This window comes from Gossypium arboreum, chromosome 4 (genome assembly GCF_025698485.1).
Source record: "Gossypium arboreum isolate Shixiya-1 chromosome 4, ASM2569848v2, whole genome shotgun sequence".
NCBI lineage: Eukaryota > Viridiplantae > Streptophyta > Magnoliopsida > Malvales > Malvaceae > Gossypium > Gossypium arboreum.
Genome location: NC_069073.1, coordinates 111,750,803 through 111,770,968, shown reverse-complemented (window position 1 = coordinate 111,770,968; position 20,166 = coordinate 111,750,803). Strand labels below are relative to the sequence as shown.

At 31.9% G+C, this 20,166-nt stretch overlaps 2 protein-coding genes across 2 annotated transcripts; both read left to right on the top strand.

Annotated features, from left to right (window-relative positions):
- Nucleotides 1-1,176, top strand: LOC108459359 (glutathione S-transferase U16-like). The gene is made up of 2 exons (XM_017758719.2): nucleotides 1-532; nucleotides 621-1,176. Exons 1-2 carry the CDS (start codon nucleotides 209-211, stop codon nucleotides 999-1,001), a joined length of 705 nt encoding a protein of 234 aa, XP_017614208.1. The 5' UTR covers nucleotides 1-208; the 3' UTR covers nucleotides 1,002-1,176.
- A 4,921-nt stretch (nucleotides 1,177-6,097) lies between these two features.
- On the top strand, nucleotides 6,098-7,272 carry LOC108459388 (glutathione S-transferase U17-like). Its single transcript, XM_017758747.2, has 2 exons — nucleotides 6,098-6,654; nucleotides 6,753-7,272. Exons 1-2 carry the CDS (start codon nucleotides 6,331-6,333, stop codon nucleotides 7,131-7,133), a joined length of 705 nt encoding a protein of 234 aa, XP_017614236.1. The 5' UTR covers nucleotides 6,098-6,330; the 3' UTR covers nucleotides 7,134-7,272.
- Nucleotides 7,273-20,166: the final 12,894 nt, after the last annotated feature.

Sequence of the window (20,166 nt, the reverse complement as noted above, 5' to 3'; positions counted from 1 at the left end):
GATAATACGTTAGTTTTAAAGTTAAAAACAAGAAAAAAGGGCATCTCTGGATCACATCTTGCGTGAGCCCCAAATCTGACCAATAGCCGTCACCAATAGGGCAATATCTCCGACAAGTCTCATTCATATCGGTGTGAGACCCAGCACTGCACCATATAAACTTAAAGACTAGTGCAGATTTATTTGTGGTTCAGAGAAGAAAGAAGATATGGCTGAGAGTAACGTGATGCTATTGGGCACCTGGGCAAGCCCATTCGTGCTGAGGGTGAAGATTGCACTTCGCCTCAAATCTGTCAACTACGAGTACCATGAGGAAAATTTGCCGGAATCCAAAAGCGACCTTCTTCTCAAATCTAACCCTGTTTATAAGAAAGTCCCAGTCCTCATCCATGGTCATAATCCCATCTGTGAGTCTCTAATCATCGTTGAGTACATCGACGAGGTTTGGACCACCTCTGCTTCTTCCATCCTCCCTTCTGATGCCTATGAACGCGCCCAGTCCCGATTTTGGGCGGCCTATGTCGAAGATAAGGTTCGTAATAAACGACTGTTTTAATAACATTTCATTACATTCCGCGATAAACATGACGTTTCTTTATGTTTTTTTGCATGTGATGTAGTTTTCCACTGCCTTAAGAAGAGTGTTGTTTGGTACTACGGAGGAAGATAAAAGGGCAGCAATGGCCGAAGTCTCAGAAGGGATACTGCTGTTGGAGGAAGCCTTTGTGAAATTGAGCAAAGGGAAAGCTTTCTTTGGTGGGGAAAATATTGGGTTCGTGGACATAGTGTTCGGTAGCTTGTTGGCGTGGATTGAAGTGATCGAGAAATTGAGTGAGATGAAGCTGATTTCCGAAGCCAAAACGCCCAGGTTGGTGCAGTGGGCGGATTGCTTCTCCGCCCATGAGGCGGTGAAGGACGTTTCACCCGCAGTCGACAAGCTTGTGGAATTTGCCTTGAAGCTTGGGGCCAGGGTCTTGAAAGCTACGGCACCCACCAATTGAAATCAAAGTTTGGAGTATGTGTTACTTTCTTCTTTTGTCATTGAGTGAAACTTGGGTGAGAATTGTTATTATCATTTAGAAAATAAAAATAATTATTATTTAGTTTTTATTTTTATAAAGAAAACAATTTGATGCTTCTAAGTCCTTTTATGAATAAAATGGTGAGTTTTACAAATTTATGTGTATGTAGAGATCTGCAACACATCATTACTTTTATCGTATTATTTGATCAAATTAATTTTTATTTTTATTTAGTGGATGGTTGTTGGCTACTCACCTCAATTCATTCATGATTTTTGGTTTTTTGTTTTTGTCATATAATTTGTAGATAATTTCAATTCTTTTAAATTACTAATTTTTACTTAAAAGTTGTAAGAATCTCCTAAAATTTAAAAAAAAATTAAGATATTAAAACACATCAATTATATCATTTGACTAATAATTTTCATTGTTGATCATTGTTAGAAATCGACCCGATTAAGCAACGAACAAGTAAAAATACCAGAAGAAATTAAGAAATTAAACTCACAAATTTAACGTGGAAAAATTCCTCCAAAGAGGATAAAAAACCACATGCAAAGATAATTTTACTATAATGGCAAAAGAACGAAGAGTACAAAAGACGGAGATAAAAACTAAACCCCGAAAACTCAAAAACAAAGAACCCTCAAAACGTAAACACAAAATTCTCTAAATGTGTTATGAGTTCTAATCTCTAATGGGTGTTTTTCTAAGGTTATAAAAGAGCCTACTTATAGGCTAAATTCATAGGTCAAATGGTTACAGCGAGAAAGAAGATCCTAACAAACGGCGCTGCTCATTCAGCGTTTCACAAGAGTCAAGCAAGACTAATCAGAGTTTAATTGAAACAAATAAACAGAGTTTAATAATTAGAAGATTATTTCTTAAATTTGACTGAAAATAAGAGTCGTATTTAACAATCATTATTGTGTTGACGTGATTGCTAATGATCATTAGATCAATTCGTCAAAATGTCAATGTAATGATCTATATTAGAAAAAAAAATCATTAAAAATTCAAATAAATAATTGAGGGTGAGTTTGGACGGGCAATTGGATGGTGTGGTACGTTTAACCTACTTTTTGTCTCATGTTACAGTATTGTTATAGTATCTAATCTCACCATCATCGCTATTTTTTCACTAACCACAGATAAACACACTGCCCATCTAAACTCACCCTAAATATAGGAAAATAAATATACAATTTTATAACATATTTATTTAGATTCATAAGCAAGTAGTTTTAAAATTATAAAAGATTAAAGTATTTCAAAAAAAAATTAAGAGACTTTTCTTGTTATCTCAGAATTGGACTCTCAATTTTTATAACTTTTTTCATTTGTTGGTTCTTTTTATTTGATTTGCTAATTGTGACATTAACCAATGTTTTTAGATAATTAAATCCATCAAACCATCGATTTTTAATTAAAATATTATTTATTTAGTTTATTGGGAAACAACATATATTTGAAAAAAAAATTTTCAAGTAGCTTTGAAAAGGTGGAAATGAAAAACTCGATAAATGGTTGCTTTATTTTTTCTTTAGTATTTACTCATTTGTTTTATTTTGGGCTGAGTTAGTTTAATAATTTTTAAAAGGTTGGGTTGGAACCGGTTTATACTTTAATGGGAGATAAAATTATTAATGGTGGATGGTTATACGAGACTTGTGTGTGAAGGGTTATTTACATATGTGAGAAGAATGTTGGAAAAAATTCGGTTTGAAAATAATTTTTTTACATAGCGAAAAAGTAAAATTTTGAAATTTGACCCGATTTGTGATATTTATAACAATAAACCTTAACCGAATTCATATTTGTGTTTTTAGATAAGCGGATCTTTGATTTTTTTTGCCTTTCAACCAAACAATTTTTTCTGTTATTCTCGTACCACGAACTGCTTCAAGTGTGGATTCGAACCAATTGAATCAAAACACAGAATTAGAAAAAGTTTTCCTTTTGAGGTGAAAAAAAAAATTCTCCCTTATTTAATATAAATTGATAAAATTGTTATTCTGGAAAATATATTTATAAGTTAAGAACAAATTCTCTTTATTTTTCAACAGAATAACAATCTCTCAAAAGTTGTGTTAGTAGCTACCGATGTCGCCTATTTATAGAAAGAGAAGGTAGAACCATTATAGAGTTGTAGATGTTTCTTTAAATAGAAAAAACATCCTACTTAGAGTAGGAGGGAGGTGAACAACTTACCCTTATATTTCTATTAGGGTTGTCGCCCCCTTCATGTTAAATGAGGGGTTTTGGGTCTCTCTCATATTGGTCCAATTATAAGTACTTTTTGGGCCTTTTGACTCAGTACTTTATAATGTGATCCAACATGATTCAGTTTTTTATTTTTCAAAATAAACTTTAATATTTACATATTAAATAAATTTTTAATCCCAATTTTACTCCAATAAAAATTTGATGATTTTACCCCACGGTAAAATTTTAACAATTTAACCTCCGATAAAATTTCGAGAAAATTCGTTCAATATGTCACAACTCAACATGCTTACCATGAGCGAATGGTTTATTTTCATTTTCGGGCTTCAAAATAATCCAAAAACATAAACTCATTCTTTCATTATTTTTTAAGTAATTCTATATAGGATTGCAAGTTTTCATTTTCATTTTCATTTTTGGAAACCTACATTCATTTTCAAAAAAGGAAGGACCAAGCCAAAGTCCACCATGCTCAGGCAATTTTCTTTCTTGTGGTAATATGCATACAGCGGGGCGACCTAGAGTCGTAGTCTCAATGTCTTAGTTGTAGTTGTGATTAAGTGGTCAGAATACAACTTCAATACTAAGCAAATATTCAATAGGTTAAAGTTATTTGATGAAATCGTTGTACATTAAATTAAAGTTTTATCGTTAAAATAAATTCTTAGATTTATGAATTCAATTAATAACGGTGTTAAATATTATTTGTCTCACACTATTTTATTTGTACGGATTGTATTAATGAAGGTGTTAGGTAAATTGGATAACTATGTTTTAATAATAACTGTATTAATTATGAATCGTGTAATGTACCTAACAAATGTATTAACTATTGAAATAGGGAGTATAGCACCCCACACTCCAAACCGAGCATAGAGTAATACAAAATTAAGAGTGAGAGATATGAGGAAGAAGCCTTGGGCGGATGATGATCTCTCCTCTCTCTTTTTTTTTTTTCTTCCTCCTTTTTCTACAACTTTCCAATGAAAATAGCCATCATCTCTATCTCTTTTTTTCTATACTATTTAATTTAAAATAAAAATCTAATCATATCATTACCATCACATCACCATGTACTTCATGGTCAATTTACAATCCAAAACCTTACTTTTTTCTCAACCATTTAATTTCATCATATCTTACTCTTAGGTTTTATACTATAGCCTAATACTTCTCACACTATTATAGTTTAGTCCATTCCGTAATTTAATTTCTCTAAATTCAAAAGTCTTTCTAATTTCCAATAATATCTAATTATCCTCTTCACTAATATTAATATTTCTATTTTTGTCTTTTCTAAAATTTTGAACATGTGTCAACTCAAATTGACATTATTCACTTCTTGAAAAATATCACGAATGTTACACCTAATCCCATTTCAAGCCCACTCATATTATTTTCAATTTTTTCAAAACAATTATATTATCTTATTTTGATATTTAATATTTTTATTTATTAAAATTTTTATATAATCATATTAACATTATTTTAATGCTTATATTAGAGTAATATTATATATTTAGTATACGTTTATTTCTTTTAATGTATTCTAAATTACATGATATATAGAAAGAACATAATATTAAGTATTATAAACTTAAAAGCAGGTTAATGGTCTCGGGCCTTGAATCTTCAAACCCGAACTCAATCCATATTTTAAATGGGTTTAATTTTTTTGTCCAACCCAATTTTTCGAACCTAATTTTTTTACCCAAACCCTCCCAAATTTCGAAAAGACATTCGAGCCTAAATGAATAACCTAATCCTTGAACAGATCTAATTATATCTACACATTATTTATACAACATTATTGTTTTGACTCCAATTTCCTATTTCAATTAGACTAGCAAGGCTATTATAATTAAACCCAAATTTAATGAAAAAAATTATTTTTTAAATAACGATATGAATGAATTGAATTAAATTTTAAATTTTTTATTCAAATGATTAAATTTGTTAGTGGCACCCAAAGCTTGCTCTCAATAATCAATTTATTTCTCCAAGGTGATCCCTAAACCTACAACTTTATGCCGCTTTAATCCACTAATTAGTAGAACCATCCACCATAACATGAACAATAATGACTCAATTCACAAACCACTCTTTCATTTCATTTAAATTAATAATTTTATTTTGAACTTTACCCCCAAATTTCTTTCTTCTTTTCTATTTTCCATCCTTCCTATCAAATTTTAATTCCTTCCTCTTTCTCTCTTTTTTTTTTCCCTTACCTTTCTCTTTCCATCCATTTTCTTTCTTCCCTACCAAACATAAGACTCTTTGGCCATGAACTTGACATGAAGAAAATCTTCATTAGCCAATAGATGTAAATTCCGTAATTTGATTCTTCCTCATTCAACTCACAATAACACTTTCTCTTGCTCAACAAAATCCTTATCCCACCTAACATCTTTAGGAAAAGACTTTGTCTATTGCATCAACATTTTAGCCAATAACACGAGTTTTTTTTCTTAATCATTCTCTTCTCCAATCTTTAAATAGATGATAAAACGCATTTGATTTTATATTTTTTTATACTAATAATAATGTCAATACCAATTAAACTAAAACTTATGTTTTTATCTTTTCTAATAAAAAGATGTTTCTCTCTTGACTATAAAAGCCTCATTTAATATTCTTATTTAATGTTCTTGCCTACATTATTGACCAAGATATTGTTTCAATATCACTAAATAATCAGACAATAATGTAGTCAAATAAATCATTTAAAATGTAAAATATATTTTCATAAAAATAAAATATACAAAATTTTCTTATTCAACTTTAATTTTTTTTTAATTTTATATAAAAAACTCTTATAATTTATTATAATTTATTAGTCATTTCTCAACTAAATTTAACTCAATCAAAGACTTAAACATAATTCTATTCACGTTGAGGAGGAAAAACCAAGTAACAGAAAAAATCCTTTACGCAAACAGCCGTAAGCACTTAGGCAATCACTGAGAAGCCTCATTAAGATGATTTCTTTATATTTATATCCGCCAGTGAGGCCGGCACTTCACAACACAACATATACATAAAAACAGCGCAGATTTGTGGTTGTGAGAGGAAAGGAGATATGGCTGACAGTAACGTGAAGGTATTGGGTACATGGGCAAGCCCGTTCGTGATGAGGGTGAAGATTGCCCTTCACCTCAAATCTGTCCGCTACGAGGACGTGGAGGAAGATTTGTTGGCACCCAAAAGCGAGCTTCTTCTCAAATCTAACCCTATTTACAAGAAAATCCCGGTCTTCTTCCATGCTCATAACCCTATCTGCGAGTCCCTAATCATCCTTCAGTACATCGATGAGGTTTGGACCACCTCTGCTCCTTCCATCCTCCCTTCCGATCCCTATGAACGTTCCCAATCCCGATTTTGGGCTGCCTATGTCGACGATAAGGTTCGTTATATAACGAAACTGTTTGATTAGTGATAATATCTCGTTATGTCCGCTAATTTATTTTTATTTTTTTCGTTTGTTTGTTTTTACAAGCGTAGTTTTTCCCTGCCTTAGGAAGACTGTTGATAGGTGCAACGGAGGAAGATAAAAAGGCAGCGTTGGCGGAAGTGGTGGAAGGGACGGTGGTGTTGGAGGGAGCGTTTGGAAAGTTGAGCAAAGGGAAAGCTTTCTTTGGTGGGGATAATATTGGGTTTGTAGACATAGCACTCGGTAGTTTGTTGGGGTGGATTGAAGTGATCGGGAAACAGTGTGAGACGAAGCTGGTTTCGGAGGCCAAAACGCCTAGGTTGGTGCAGTGGGCAGAGTGCTTCTCCGCCAATGAGGCGGTGAAGGATGTTTTACCCGACGTTGACAAACTTGCTGATTTTGGGTTGAAGCTTAGAGCTAAGGTCTTGAAAGCTTTGGCTCCCACTAATTGAAATCGATATTTGGACAGTGTTTTACTTTCTTCCTCCTTAATTTGTACTTTCGTCTTTGAGAGAATCTTTTCTTGGGTCTTATATAGTATGTTTGTGAAATGTTATGATCAATAATAATTTCCATAATTGCCTTCTTCCATGTTAACTTTTTATGACAAATGTCATGTGCTTCAACTGAAATATTATTTTTAAAATTTAACTCTCGATTTATTATAAATTTACAAATTATAAAATAATTAATAAAAAATTGAGCTCTAAAATATAAATATAATTTATAAAATTTATATAGATGGAATGCTAAAATATTATTTGAAGATAATTTTAGTAAGTGTAAATTAGACAAACAATCATCTAATTTTTATAAATTTATATTTTAGATATTTAAAATAAATTATTGTTAACAATCGTCTTCATTTTAATTATTTATATTAGCAAAGAAATAATTGTTTTATGTATGTATTTCGATGTTGATAATATTTATCACCGACTATTAACTTTGTGTTTTAGGTGGTCGAAATTCCCAAAGTCATCGACATGAACAGATAGGCGGGGAAAGACAACACGTCCCACATCGAATGTGAAAGCCACGCACATTAATTGAAAAGTAAAAGAGAAGAGCCATAAATCTCCGAAGTCGACCTTTTGGAGCCACCCACTCACATTTCTACACCAATTTATGGTTCAAATAATTATATTTATGGCTCATGCTATGTGTCAGAATTATATAAAAACAAGGAATATTTTTGTGCTTAAAATTATTATTATTATTATTTTATATGAAAAGTTAAATTATTAAATCTAATCAATCCGCATTAAAAGAATATTAAAAAGTAAAATTCAAAAAATTAGTTAACAGAAAAATGGTAAAAGTAAAATATGAAATGAAATAAAAAATACTTAAACTCATTTTCTATTAAGTAATATGTAAGATTTTATCTATTTATCTAGATTTGTTCATGAGTCGGTATTGAAAAGTGAGAGGATTTGGTAAAAAATATAGGCCCATTTTTTAGGCCTTGTGTAATGTTTTTTGGCCTAGGCCCGACCCGGATTTCCAAAAAAAAAATAATTTATGCTATTTTGCTATTGTTTTCCCGTTGTTCTGTTGTCATTTTACTATTATGTTACTATTGTTTTGATATTGTATAACTCTAGTTTTATTGTTAATTTTGTTGGGAAACATTTATTTTATTGTTTTTAGTGGTTTTGATGTGTTATACTTTTTAATTTTTTATATAAAAAGTAAAATAAAAAACTAATACGGGTCGAGCTCAGGTTTAACATATATAAACCGGATAAGTTTGGACAAAAATTTAAGCTTATTTTTCTCGTCGATCAAACTGGGCCTCTCAAAGACCCAAAATTTTATTAGGACCCGGCCCAACCCATGGATAGGTTTATACTTATCATTTTATACATTTTTTTTGTAAAAATGAAGAAGATTATCTATTAGATTTCATTATGGGCTATCAAACTCTTTTTTTTTCAAATGTTGAAAATATTAATTTTAGATTATTAAAATTTTAAACACAGGACTTAACATGAAATTTAAAAATATTACTTCATTTTGCAATTATTATTATCTCTAAAAATGGTCTAAAATTATTAATTCGAATGAAAATATTCATGTAAAATAAATATCTAATAATCAATCGAGAATTCAAAAGCTACATTCATATTTTAATTTTAGTTATTGGATTTAAATAACCATTAAAATAGTTTGAATTAGAGTTGCATATGGGCCGAGTCGAGTTTGGGTTGGGCCCTAACAAAAATTTAGACCCGATTAATAGGTTTGGGTTTGGCTTAACCCGAAAAATGGTCCTAAATTTTTGTCCAAGTCCGGCCCGGCTTGCCCGTATTAAAATTTTTATTTTATTTTTATATAAAAATAAAAATATAATACATTAAAAACTAAAACATTAAAATAAATATTTTCTAACAAATTGAAAATAAATTAAAAAAGTCTTTAAACTTAAATAACACTAAGATAAGTACAATTTAACAACAAATGCCTCTAAAAAGAAACAAAATTAATAATAAAACAAGAGTTATACAATATCCAAATAATAACAACAAAATAATAGCAATATAACAGTGAAATGGTAGCAAAATAGTGGAAAAATAGCAACAAAACAACAATTTTTTTTTTTTTACAAATTCAGGTTGGGCTGATCCCGAGCCAAAAAATACCTTACATGAGGCCTGATCTATTTTCTAAATGGGCTTTTTTTTTTGCCCAAACCCATTTTTCGGGCATCTATTTTTACTTAAACCCTCTCACTTTTCAAAGTAGTCTAACTGTGGACAAATTTTTTGAGTCTCTAATAATACATATTCTCAAATTAAAATAAATATTTACTAACCAATTGGGATTTCAAAATGCTACATTCAAATTTTAATTTTAATTTTAATTATTAGATTTGAATAATCAATAAAATATTTTGAATATCTAATAATATATATTTATATGTCCAAAATATGCCTTTAAATTTTATTGATAATTGTGAGTTTTAATAAGTAATAATAATTCCTAATGTCAAAAGGCAAACTCATTTAACTAATTATTATAATACAAATATTTATATACAAAGAAGCTATAAGTGTTAAAAGTAACATATTTTAGATTCATTTTTAGTGCATTTTTAAATGATTATGTGACATTAATTGTAAATCATATACTTCTAATCATTTATATTCATGTTTTGATGCTTAATATGGCACTTGGAGCAATAAGAGTGAATAATGATGGAAATTAGAACATTGGAGCATTCTGGAAGCAGTACACATGCGACAGGCTCTCACACAGGCAATCCACACAGGCCGTATCGATTTCAGGAACAATGTGCATTAACAACTGGAAGTCATGATTTTTAGGGGATTTTTTGGCACTTTAAGAAGATATAAATAAGGAAATAATAATAATAAGCAGTCATTGAGGGATAAAATGAAAATTACTTAAAGAACACCATTGAAGTCGATTTCCAACAAGGTTCAAGAGCCCAACCTGACTCCCAAGGGAGTTATCATGGATTTCTTTTATTTTAGTGGTTATATTGTATTTTTGGTATTTATTTTTGCAATTATGAACTAATTCTCTTAATACTTAAGGGAGATGAACCTTAGGATGGATTTTATTGTTTGATTTCTATGTTTATGTAATAAAACATTGTTTATTTGTTTTCAAATATGAATGCTTAATTATTCATGGTCGATAATTTTAGAGCATTAATCCATGTTTGATGTGCACAAGTCTGAGGTTGAATAGACCCTTATTGTGATTAGATCTTGTATAATTGAATGGAGTTGCATGCAGTTCTAGAAATGGGACGACATATATCTATCGAATTAAAGTCATACCTAATAAGAGGATTCATAGAGCGAATTAATGCAATAATAGGAGTTTTAATTAGAAAGAAATTCAATTATTCAACGTAAAATTAGTTGCTCTTATGCTCGAAAGAGATATTAGCATAAATTAGGGATTCCTATGGATCAAAGAACTAAGAAAAGAAATTGCATAAATTAGATTGAGAATTATAGATGAAATCTAGGTGAATTCTTATCTAGGTATTGTTTTTGTCACTTTGTTGATCTTTGACTGATTTTGTGTTTTATTCTTTGGTGCATTCATTAGTTAATTTAATTTTAATTAAGTTCTTGAATTATTAGGTTAAATAATAAAAAAGTGATAATTACTAGTAATTGTAGCCCTCGAGGGAATAATATATGTGCTCACTATCACTATACTATTTAACTGATAGGTGCACTTACCTTAGTTGGAGAGACCAAAGATAAAATTAGAGACGAATTTAAAGTTTATGTGATTAATTTTTTTAAAAAAATATATCCTAAACTTAGGAAAAGTCTGAAATAAGTTGAAGATATATTATATATATATTCCATATATAAGTATATAAAATATAAATTATTTGTACATGAAATAATAATTAAAAATGTAATAATAAATTTGAAAAAAATTAAAAAAAAATCACTAATTGATCAATCGAGATTCAAGGGTTAATTTGAAGGTTTCTAATGGTCGTGCATGGGTGAACAACACTATTGTGAGGACTAGAAGAAAAGGTTGTGATGATATTTGATGAAAAAGCTTGAAAGTTTTGGCTAATTTTGTGATGAGATTGCAAAACGATAATTAATGAGATTTTGGTGTAGCATATGGTAGGTTTATACAAAGATTAAACTTCATTAACGATTAGAGATAATGAAAAGTTGATGTGATTAATTGTATTATTATAAAAGTTAAAAAAATTAAAAATGGTTGTTAATTAACGCTTAAATGTCGATTTTATGGTATTCTAATTTTCAATGTAACAATTATGTCGTGCATAATACCAATAAAGACTCATTTCTAAAATTATTTACTGAACACCTTTTTTTTTTGTATGTGTTTAGATTAAATTTTCAAAAATATAATTTTTTTAAATATTACAAGAATAAGCCTTTATAAAGACCTAAAGTGGTAGCACCATTTTTATTTTTATTTTTGGTGCGACCAATTAATGTAAAAATAAAACTTACAAAATAGATATTTATATAGATCTAAAGTCTCATTTCCCTTATTTTCTTAAGTAATATGAGATGTCGGTTATGTGTAGATATAGACTTATGAATGAATGGTTTGCACTTGTTCTTAGACAATGTCCGATTCCTTCATCTTTTAACTAACAACATAAGATTAAAGACTATACTATATTTTATATATATATATTTTTTACTTACAGAGTTTAAATTTTTTACAAAAGTTAACATTTGTTGCATTATAAATAAAATTTTTAAACTCTATAAGTAAAAAATTATAAAATATAATATGAGTGTAGTAAAATATTTAAAAATTACTAATAGTTGAGTGTTCATTTTGTAAGTTTTTATAATTCGATAGCCAAAAATCATAGTTAAGTAACAACTAATGTAATTTAATCTAGATATAAAAATAAGAAAAATAATTATTATATTTTATGTATGTCGAAACCATTTTTAATTTTGAAAAAACAGGGATCGACTTTAAAATAAAGTATAGAGTCGCCACCGATCCTTTTCCAAGGTATGATCGGATCACCTTGAGATTGATCATTTTAATAAAACATTTTGATTTATTAAAACAATAATTTTGGGTCTACGAAATTCGAAAAAAAGGGTTCGGGAGTCGATTGCGCACGAGGAAGGGTTAGCACTCTCGAAACGCCCAAAATTGATACCAATTGATTAATTAATGTCCTAACGTTTGAAAATTTGAAGAAAAATGTTAAAACATGATCCTTTTAAAAATGTGCGAACAACTCAAGTTAGATTTTAAGATTCACTCGTTCCTAAGGAATAAAATACCACATCCAGTACGTTAGTGTATGATATTCTAAGCCTCCAAAAAACTGAGATCACCTCATAATTTTCAAAACATGCAACAAATTTTAAAAGGTTATTCGGTTATTTGGTCAAACGGTAAATTGAAACTCAGCACGTTAGGGCACAATTTTCTAAATTTCCAAACACAAAATATTGCCTTGTTAAAAAACTCTTTGAGTAAAATGCAATAATTAAATGAAATGCATTTATTTAAGACTATGATTCATTAGTAAAACCATTACACCAATGAAATATAAATGCAAATGCTAAATGATAATACACATTGCACGACATGCCAACCTCCAATGCAAATATAAATGGTTAAGGAAAAATGTAATAATAACATAACTAATATCTCACATAGTACTAAAACAATGTCAAGGATTACATAAAAAGAATGATTAAATATGGAAATTTCAATCTAAAAAAAGAGGTAAATAACGGTTCAAAAACAAAAATATATATACGTAAAATAAAAGCTAAGAAACAAAACAAGATTTTATATAAAGGAAATCAAATATATAATAAAGTATATAAAATTAATGACATATATAAGAAAACATTTTTTTAAAAAAACTGATGAAATTACAATGGATAATATATATGTATATATAAATAAAATAAAACATCAAAAACTTGAGTAAATAGTGAAGCAATTTAAAAATGAATTGTGTGATAAATTTTACAAAAGAATAATATATACACATACATGATAATATAAGTTAAATATTTAAAATGAATAAAACCATAAATAAATAATAAAACAATAAAAAATAAATTTTGAAATACAATTTAAAAAAAACAATGTAACATACATAAGAGATAGTAATTAATAAGTCGAATAATATATATATAAAAAATGTGTAACAATTCAAAAATAAAATTCAAGACTTTAAAAGTAAATAATCATAAAAAATGATACATATAAAAAAAATATGAAAACAGTTGTAACTAACTAATATATATAAATTTATAAAGTTGATAATATATAAGCTTAACATAAATAATATACATGAAAGAAAATTAATTGAAATAAACAATATATAGGAGATTCAAAATAAATAATAATAAAACAAAAAAAGTAATAAATAAATAAATCAAGAAAGGTTAAGGACCAAAATAAAATGTGCACAAAAAGACAAGGATTAAAAATGCAAATGTTCCAAATCACAAATTGTACTGCACAAGCGCGGACTAAATTGAAATATCGCGTAAACTTCAGGGAGAAATTGAAAGAAACATAATAGGGACAGATTAAAAGTGGCGCAAAATAGGAAGGACTGGCCGCGCAAATTACACATTTAAGGGAAATATGTGCGGATCCAGCCTGTCAACGCGCAAGCTATTTCTTTCCCCCCCCCCAAAAATGCCGTTAAAATTTAACACAACCTTTATTTTGTTCCTTTTTTTAAAAAAAAACATTAAAAACCTTTTAGAAAACCAAAGTTTTTTTAACCCCTTTCTACTAGGGCTTCAACCCAGGAACGAGTAGCCACTGAACCACCACCATACGGTGGCCGACAGCAAACAGACGATGGCCGATTTCGCCAACGGAGGAGAACCCCGACTGTGCCCACGGTGGTTAGGTAAGTTGTCTCTCTTCTTCTCCTTTTATTACACTTTGCACATCAAAATAAATAAAAAAAACTCAACAAAACCAATCGAAAATAATCTTTCAAACTTTCTTTGCTCTTGTTTCTTTGCAATTGATTCTTGTGTATATTTTTGTATTCTTTGTAACAAAAAAAAAACATTACATAGTTGTGGCTTTATATAGCCATTTTACAACTGTTTTTGTGCACATTTGCAGGTATGGCAAACGTGGCTTGGATGTGGTACGTGGGTGCATGGTGAACGGTAGTGGAGAACGTGGGTAGTGGTGGTTGAATGTGGGCACATGGTGGCTGAAGGGAGGCAACAAATCTAGGGTTTCCCTCTTTGCTGAAAAGTTTTGTGGGCTAGGGGTTTTTTTTTTTAAATTTGGGTTTGTTTAATGTAATTGGTTTCTATTTTGGGCCGGGCAAAAATTTAGGCCCTACAGCTGCCCCTCTTTGCTCATTGTCGTGTAACGAGAATTGAGCAAAGACTTTAAAAAGGGCCAATTTTGCTTGGTTTCGCCAGTTTTTGACTTTCTTTTGGTGCTTTTGTTCCTTTAAATAACCTCGTTCCTAGTCCACTGCATCTTCAGAGGTGTAGGAATTAGTACTTTGACCTGCTCTGATGTAATTTCAGGGAGATAAAGTTAGCTATGATCTACACCACTACTATCTCAAGGAGATAAGATCTACAATCCTCAGCCTGCTCCTTTGCAACCTCAAGGAGATAAGGCTAGTGACTTAGAGCTGCTTCCTTACTGCTTCAGGAAGATATGAACTACAATCTTCCACCTGCTCTCTTGCTGCTTCAGAGAGATAAGGCTGGTGGCTAAAATTTGCTCCATTACCGATACATGGAGATAAGATTTTCCATCTTCGATCTGCTCCACTACTGCTTAGGAAGATAAGATCTGTAATTTTCAGTTTGCTCCTCTGGAACTTTAGGGAGATAAGACTTGTATCTTGAGCCTGCTCCATGCAACCTTAGGGAGATAAGACTAGTGGCTTAAATCTGCTCTATTACCAATACATGGAGATAAGATTCGCCGTCTTCGATCTACTCCACTATTGCTTAGGGAGATAAGATCTGTAATTTTCAGTCTGCTCCACTGCAACTTTAGGGAGATAAGACTTGTATCTTGAGCCTGCTCCACTGCAACCTCAGGGAGATAAGGTTGGTGGCTTAAATCTGCTCCATTACCGATACATGGAGATAAGATTCGCCATTTTCGATCTGCTCCGCTACTGTTTAGGGATAAGATCTGTAATTTTCAGTCTGCTCCACTGCAACTTCAGGGAGATAAGACTTGTATCTTGAGCCTGCTCCACTGCAACCTCAGAGAGTATCTTGAGCCTGCTCCAATGCAACCTCAGAGAGATAAGGCTGGCAGCTTAAATCTGTTCCATTGTCGATACATGGAGATAAGATTCGCTGTCTTCGATCTGCTCCACTACTACTTAGGGAGATAAGATCTGTAATTTTAGTCTGCTCCACTGCAACTTCAGGGAGATAAGACTTGTATCTTGAGTCTACTCCACTGCAACCTCAGGGAGATAAGGCTAGTAGCTTAAATCTACTCCATTACCGATACATGGAGATAAGATTCGCCGTCTTCGATCTGCTCCACTACTGCTTAGGGAGATATGATCTGTAATTTACCGATATTGCTACACCGTCTACTGATGGACATGTCCTGTAGACTCAGTTTCATATGCCTATGTTTATGCCAAATGATTAGGATGCTATGATCAGAATGAATCAGATGCTCCTAGCCAAATGCGCTATGAATGATATGAATGTAGAAATGTCATGAGAATGATTCCTTTTTAAATGCTTAAAGTGTCATTACTTGTTCTGTCACTAATGTGTTAACCTGCCTTCTTTACTCAGTTAGTATTTTTGACAGAAAATCATCTTCTTCAATCCATCCCACTACACTTCAGGGGTATAGGATTTGTACTATCTTCTTCAATCAAATAATCTATTACACCCCTCTCTAGGTAAAATGACCAGATGCGTATGCAGAATATCAATTTTTTTTTAGCATGATCCCATTTTAATGCTTGGGTGAACATTGCTCGTTATTCGTCGAGGTTGTATCACCGATTAAATGTCTTATCTTTTTGTTCAACTAATAAAAAGTCCAAAGAGATAACCATCCTTCTCCAATATTTCCAACCCTTAGGCTTGGTGAGTTCTAAACAATAGTCCTGTTTTAGGTTCATGTATTATTTAGAAGCTTCTAAAGTAATATGTGAAACTCTTTTTATGAAAGTATTATTAGTCCACTAATCGTTATTTCGAAAATGCTTGAAAAAGATTATAACAATGAACCAGAAGAAAATTAATTAGGAGCATAGCTCGAAGCAAGTAAGTTGATCATGGAGAGCAAATGTAATTAAAAAAGAGATTTATTGGGACGTATCTTGAAAAGAATAAAGTAATAAGATAGCAAATTCAAAAATGGGTAAAATGGGGAACTAGGTTCCCTAGATAACGCAGCTTGAGCTTCTCTGTTCCAACTTCTTGAGGACTATTTTGAGCTCAATTTGTGTTTAGGGGATCCGAAGTACTTTTTCGATGCCCCAAGACGTATCATACTTCTTCATTGTTAATTCAGGTATAGCAAGACTACTATATGCCCCACTTTGATCCAAATTTGAGCCGCCTTTTTCAGGTTTTCAACTCAAATCCCCTTTTGTCTCAAGGCGCCCTTTGTGGGTTTTCGCCTTGGCCTCTCCTTTTTCTTTTTTCTCTTTTTTTGATTTTTTTATTTTATTTTTATTTTTTGATTGATTTTTTTATTTATTATTTTTTGATTTTTTTAAGGTCTCAAAGCACCCTTTACAGGTTTTCACTTTGGCCTCTCCCCTTTTAGGCAAAATACTTTTGAATTCACCGGATCGGACAGATCTTTTTCATCCATCTTGGTTAATATCAACGCTCCTCTAGAACAGACTTTCTTTACTATATAAGGTCCCTCCCAATTTAGCATGAATAGGAATGATCTTTTTCAATATCAGGTCCCTCTTGTCGTAAGCCCGTCTCATCATGACGGATATCCTTTAAATTCAACTGATCATGTCGAGATTGGATCCATTCTGCCTCATTCAATTTTAGTCCTGACAAGACTCGGAGAAGGTATAATGGACAAAATACTTCCATTCCACAAACCAATGAGAAAGGCGTTGCCCTGATGAAAGTCTTAGCCGACATTTGATAAGTATAGACGGTAAATGGTAACTTTTTTATGCCACTTTTTACAAGTCTCGGTCACCTTCTACAATTTTTTTTTTGTTGTTTTTGTTTTTCCTTTTCTCTTTTTTGTTTCTTTCTTTTTGGCTGCCTTTGCTGTATTAGGATATGTCATTTAATCTTTGAACAGACTGCAAGATTTTGACATTGTGCAGTTGTATTAGACATGATCCCTTCTGACATTCCTTGTCAGCATTTGATCTTTTTAGTTTTTTCTTTTTTCCTTTTCTTTCCTAAAATTTGATGACTATTGACTTTGTAACATTGGCATATGAAGCGACTTTCCCCCTCTTCATGAAGTAATTGATGACCCCAAAGATGAATCAGCATCAGTTAGAAGCCTTTGACAAGATCGGCCCCATAATATCCATGCCCCACATATAGAAAATCTATGAAGAAATGGAGGTGACACATAAGTCTTGTCTTCCTCCATTTGGCATTTATGGCATAAATAATACAATCCCCTTCCATGGTGGATTAACAGTACCCAACCCTCGTGATTAGCCTGGTTAATGTAAAACCATTAGCATGTGTCCTTCTAACACTCGTATGGACCCTTTTTTTAGCATCCACAAGTCTTAGTAGCCCAGGCATATCTTGATACAATTATGCGAAAACATCTTTAAATTTTTGAAATAACTCAATGATGTCTCGTTTTGTCTTTGCGGTGATGCTGACTCCGATCTTTACCTCTTTCTCTTTTCCAAGGCTTATTGTCCACTGACTTTTTGTAGAGTAGGATTTGTTTTTCATCTTGTTCTACCATCCTTAACAAATTAGGAAATAGGTTACAATCTCTGTCATATTCAAAGTCCTTAACTCCACCTAAACACACATTTCACCCAAAAGGGAGTCAGTAACAATGTTGCTCATGTCATTGATATATGGGGACCTATTATAGGTACGAAGGCATATTCCAAAGAATAAATGATTTTAAGGATGATTATCTGTATGGTATGATTACGAATGAAGAATAAAAGAATATTTGAAAAAGAGTCTAAAGAACAAAAGAATGTATACTATGAAATGGAAAGAATGAAAGAATATTTGTTCAAAAAAATGCATTTTATTAAAATAAAAATTCTGGATGCAAGCCTATTTCACAAAACGATTCTTATTGCCTCTATGCTTAAAGCAACAAGTTTGTTTTGAATATTACTCTAGATTAGCTCTAAAAATACAGGGATCTCTTTCACAGTGCCATTGTTCAAAACACTCCCAAGTACGCAAGGATTTGAAAACTTTTATTCCCCGATTCTCTCTTCGGATATGTCATTCAGATTCTCCGATATTCCTTCCAGGCCTTTAACTTGTTCAAGGTATTGCAACACTTTTACGCCCACTTTCAAATATCGCATTTATTGTATTGTCAGAACGATTAGGTTTTGAGGAATCGTCGAACTTTACAATTCCCATTTCAATGAACCTTTCGACCAACTTTTTAAATGTAGTGCAGTTTTTGATTGAGTGTCTCATTTTTCCCGCGTGGTACTCGCATTGAGCATTCTCATTATACCATTTTGGGAACGGCGGCTACATGGGTTCCAAGTAAAACGGAGACACCACATACACATCAAAAAGATTCTGATACAACTCCTTATATAACATCGGGATGGGTATAAACTAGAGCCTTTCTGTATTTGGCCTCGCATTGGATTCCTATCTTGAGGAGCTTTGATAGCTAGTGGTTACAGCCCTCGGCTGGCCCATGTTGACCAATTTGGAATGCCCCTTTCTCATATTATTCACTTTATTTTTATTTCTCTTTTGGGTTGATCTCTTGGTGCTTTCTCTCACATCTATCTTTCCGCTCCTTATTGCGTTTTCAATCAATTCGCCAGACATTACCATATCTGAAAAGCTCAGAGTAGTGCTTCCCAATATATGGTTAATGAACGGGGCTTTCAAAATATAAATGAAAAGCATGGTAGTCTCTCTTTCTAGAAGAGGTGGCTGAACTTGTATGGCAACTTCCCTCCACCTTTGGGCGTATTGCTGAAAACTCTTATTTAATTTCTTTTCCATGCTTTATAAAATGATCCTATCAAGAGTCATATCCGTCACATGATTATACTGTTTCATGAAAGCTTGTGCTAGATCTTTTCATGAATTGATCTAGGTACGGCTCAATTGGTTGTACCATTTGGATGCTGCCCCAACCAGACTTTCTTGGAAACAGTGAATCAATAATTAGTCATTATTGACATACTCAGTCATTCGTCTGCAAAATATGGTGATGTGAGCTTCGGGACAGCTAGTCCCGTTATACTTTTCAAATTTAGACATTTTGAATTTGTAGGGAAGTATTAAGTTTGGAACCAAGCTCAGGTCCCTGGCGTCAATTCCGTGATAATCATCAGTATTTTCCATCGCCTTGAATTTTTCCTTCAGCCACTTGTATCGATCTTCCAGTTGCTTTGAGAGTTCCCCATTTGCCTTTTCTACCTCCGTCATGTCATCCAGATCAGGGACACTGAGATTTACTGGATTGTCTCCAGAGCCTAAGCCTATCGGGAAGTGTGTTAATGCCGAAACGCCGACTTGATATTGAGGACCAATATTGACGGACACCCTATGTGGATATACATTGGGTTGTGCTGGGTATTTGTTGGGGCGAAACCCGGTAGATAAACAGGGTCCTCACTGTCATCCCTAGGGTTAACCATAGGGCTCTTTCCTTTTTCTGGCCTTCCAAGCAATAACTGGGTTAACTGATTTGTCATGTTCTTTTGCGATTCTAACATCTGATCCTTCATATCCTGCTAAATCTTGGCTAGTTGCTCTAGCATCTGTACTTGCAGTCGATCCTGCATTTCCT

What these genes read in the sequence shown, in the direction of transcription:
- LOC108459359 (XM_017758719.2), top strand. Translation starts at nt 209, where the DNA reads ATGGCTGAGAGTAACGTGATGCTATTGGGCACCTGGGCAAGCCCATTC. An exon ending in CGGCCTATGTCGAAGATAAG is followed by an intron (nt 533 to 620) that starts GTTCGTAATAAA and finishes CATGTGATGTAG; the next exon opens with TTTTCCACTGCCTTAAGAAG.
- LOC108459388 (XM_017758747.2), top strand. Translation starts at nt 6,331, where the DNA reads ATGGCTGACAGTAACGTGAAGGTATTGGGTACATGGGCAAGCCCGTTC. An exon ending in CTGCCTATGTCGACGATAAG is followed by an intron (nt 6,655 to 6,752) that starts GTTCGTTATATA and finishes TTACAAGCGTAG; the next exon opens with TTTTTCCCTGCCTTAGGAAG.